The following is a 3,373-nucleotide window of genomic DNA, read 5'->3' as shown; positions in this document are numbered from 1 at the left end:
CCAAGATGGTGCACAATCCGATATAGGTTATCCATATACATTCCTATTTTCATATTAGTCATGTAGTAAGGAAGAATTAGAACCAATAGAAGGAACCACAAGAAAGAGGAAACAAAACAAAACAGAAGAAAAAAAAGAGCAAATAGTATGCTTCAGTCTGCATTCAAATTCCACAGTTCTTTCTTTGGATGTAGACAGCATTTTCCATTGTTAGACTTTTGGAGATGTCTTAGATCCTTGAATTGTGGAGAAGGACTAAGTCTATCCAAGTTAGTCATCGCATAACGTGGCTGTTACTGTGTATAACATTCTCTTGGTTCTGCTCACTTCACTCAGTATCAGTCCATACAAGTCTTTCCAGGTTTTTCTGAAACCTGCCTGCTCATAATTTCTTATAGCACAATAGTATTCCATTGCATTCTTATACCATAATTTGTTCAGCCATTCCTCAATTGATGGACATCCCCTCAATTTCCAATTCTTTGCCACTACAAACAGAGCTGCTATAAATATTTTTGTACATATGAGTCCTTTTCCATTTTTATGATCTCTTGGGGATACAGCCCTAGAAGTGCTGTTGCTGGGTCAAAGAGTATAGCCCTTTGGGCATAGTTCCAAATTGTTCTCCAAAGTGGTTGGATCATTTCACAACTTCACCAACAATGCATTAGTGTTCCAATTTTCCCACATCTTCTCCAACATTTATTATTTTCCTGTTTTATCATGTTGTCCAATCTGATAGGTAGTGATGTGGTACCTCAGAGTTGTTTTGATTTGCATTTCTCTAATCAATAGTGATTTAGAGCATTTTTTCATATGACTGTAGATGGATTTAATTTCTTCATCTGAGAACTGCCTGTTCATATCCTTTCACCATTTATCAACTGGGGAATGACTTGCATTCTTATAAATTTGACTTAGTTCTCTATATATTTTAGAAGGGAGGCCCTTATCAGAGATGCTTTTGTAAAAATTCTTTCCCAGCTTTCTGCTTCCTTCCTAATCTTGATTGTATTGGCTTTGTTTGTGCAAAGCTTTTCAATTTAATGTAACCAAAATCATCTATTTTGCATTTCATAATGTTCTCTATCTCTTGTTTGGTCATGAATTCTTCTGTTCTCCATGAATCTGACAGGGAAATTATTCCTTGTGTCCCAATTTGCTTACAGTATCAGCCTTTGTATCTAAATCATGAACCCATTTTGACTTTATTTTGGTATATGATGTGAGATTTTGGTCTATGCCTAGTTTCTGCCATACTGCCATACTCTTTTCCAGTTTTCCCAGCAGTTTTTGTCAAATAGTGAGTTCTTATCCCAGAAGCTGAGGTCTTTGGGTTTCTCAAATAGTAGATTACTATAGTCATTGACTATTGTGTCTTGCATACCTAACCTATTCCACTGATCCACCTCTCTATTTCTTAGCCAGTAACAAGTAGTTTTGATGATTGCTGCTTTATAATACAATTTAAAATCTGGAATGGCTAGGCCACCTTTCCCTGCATTTCTTTTCATTAGTTCCCTTGATATTCTGGACCTTTTGTTATTCTAAATAAATCTTGTTATTATTTTTTCTAGCTCTATAAAATAATCTTTTGGTAGTTTGATTGGTTTGTCACTGAATAAACAAATCAGCTTAGGTAGAATTATCATTTTCATCACACTAGCTTGGTATACTCATGAGCAACTGATGTTTTTCTAGATCTAAATAATCTGACTTTATTTGTGTGAAAAGTGTTTTGTAATTGTGTTCATTTAGTTCCTGGGTTGCTTGTACTCTTTTAGCTGCATAGAAATAACTTAACAGCAAGAAGAATTAGTAAAACTAGAAAGCTATTAGATAGTTTGCTGAATCTCCTGGTGACTTCACCCCAGTAGAATGCATGTTAAACTCAGCCTGACACTTCCAAGTCACTCCATTGCTACAACTTCCCTAGCACTGGACTAATATTAGTAACAAACAAATATTATATTAAAACAAATAATAATATTGTAAACAAAAATAATATTAATAACAAACAAAATAATTGTCCTAGGGTTTTTGTTTCCATTAAAAGAGTGGTAAATGATGAAGTTGCTCCATAGTATACCATAGGGCATGGGAACTATTCTCCAACCCCACAGGGTTTGGCTTTGAAATCTATTCTCCTACTCAAATGAATATGATTGTGTTATTTTGATTTGAATGTGCATTCCATGCTATTTTGCCTAGGCAGCAAGATAGCTAGTTATCACCTTGACAAAGAGAGGTCAAAGGAATTTAGACTGGGGAACTGGCATATAAATGGACTGAGGTAAGGATGCCTTGAATTTAATTCAGTGCTTGGCCAAAGGAGAAGTATTGATAAGAAGGATACATCCAAATGCACAATGAGAGGCTGAGTTACCAGGAGTCTATATTTGAGTTTTGTCAGATTACAATGAAAGTGGATTTGAATGTCCCAAATCCTCTGAATGTGATTCTTAACACATAACCAGATTGAAAAAAATGAGAGATTTTTCCATTCTTGTCCACTACAATCATCCATAACTGATTTCCCTGAAATACTAATCCTCCCCTTCTCTTTCTGGGCAGGCAGCAGCCACCATTGAAGAATATAACATGCTATCCTCATGCCCATCATGTCCAACTTCAATAGCTCCAGCCTGACTCCCACATTCTTCATTCTGAATGGAGTTCCTGGGTTGGAAGCATCTCACATATGGATCTCCTTCCCATTCTGCTCCATGTACCTCATTGCTGTTTTGGGGAATAGTGGACTCCTGTATTTAATTCACCATGAGGAATCCCTGCACCGGCCTATGTATTACTTTTTGGCTCTACTCTCCTTTACCGATGTTGCTCTCTGCACCACAACTGTACCCAATATGCTTTGTATCTTCTGGTTCAACCTCAAGGAGATCACCTTTAATGCTTGCCTGGTCCAGATGTTCTTTGTTCATATGTTGACTGGGATGGAATCTGGTGTACTTATGCTCATGGCCCTGGACCGCTATGTCGCCATCTGCTATCCCCTACGCTACACTACCATCCTCACCAATTCTGTCATTGCCAAGGCTGGGTTCGTCACCTTCTTGAGGTGTGTGATGCTCATTATTCCCTTTACATTCCTCTCCAAGAGGCTGCCCTACTGCCGAGGAAACATCATCCCTCACACTTACTGTGACCACATGTCTGTAGCTAAGGTGTCCTGTGGGAATGTCAAAGTCAATGCTATCTATGGTCTGATGGTTGCTCTACTAATAGGTGTGTTTGATATATGCTGCATCTCTGCGTCTTATACCATGATTCTCCAAGCTGTGGTGAGCCTCTCCTCTGCAGATGCCCGACACAAAGCCTTTAGCACCTGCACATCTCACATCTGTGCTATAGT

The 3,373-nt window shown here is 38.0% G+C and overlaps 1 protein-coding gene across 1 annotated transcript; it reads left to right on the top strand.

The window, feature by feature from the left end:
• Positions 1-2,612: 2,612 nt before the first annotated feature.
• On the top strand, positions 2,613-3,365 carry LOC114035245 (olfactory receptor 52N2; the record flags this gene model as incomplete). The annotated part of the gene is made up of 1 exon (XM_027851354.1): positions 2,613-3,365. A coding segment is annotated over exon 1 (753 nt), but the record flags the coding sequence as incomplete, so codon positions are not given.
• Positions 3,366-3,373: the final 8 nt, after the last annotated feature.

This window comes from Vombatus ursinus, unplaced genomic scaffold (genome assembly GCF_900497805.2).
Source record: "Vombatus ursinus unplaced genomic scaffold, bare-nosed wombat genome assembly UNPS02000392.1, whole genome shotgun sequence".
Lineage (NCBI taxonomy): Eukaryota > Metazoa > Chordata > Mammalia > Diprotodontia > Vombatidae > Vombatus > Vombatus ursinus.
The sequence above is the reverse complement of the archived record's forward strand: the minus strand, read 5'-3'. Positions and strand labels throughout refer to the sequence as shown.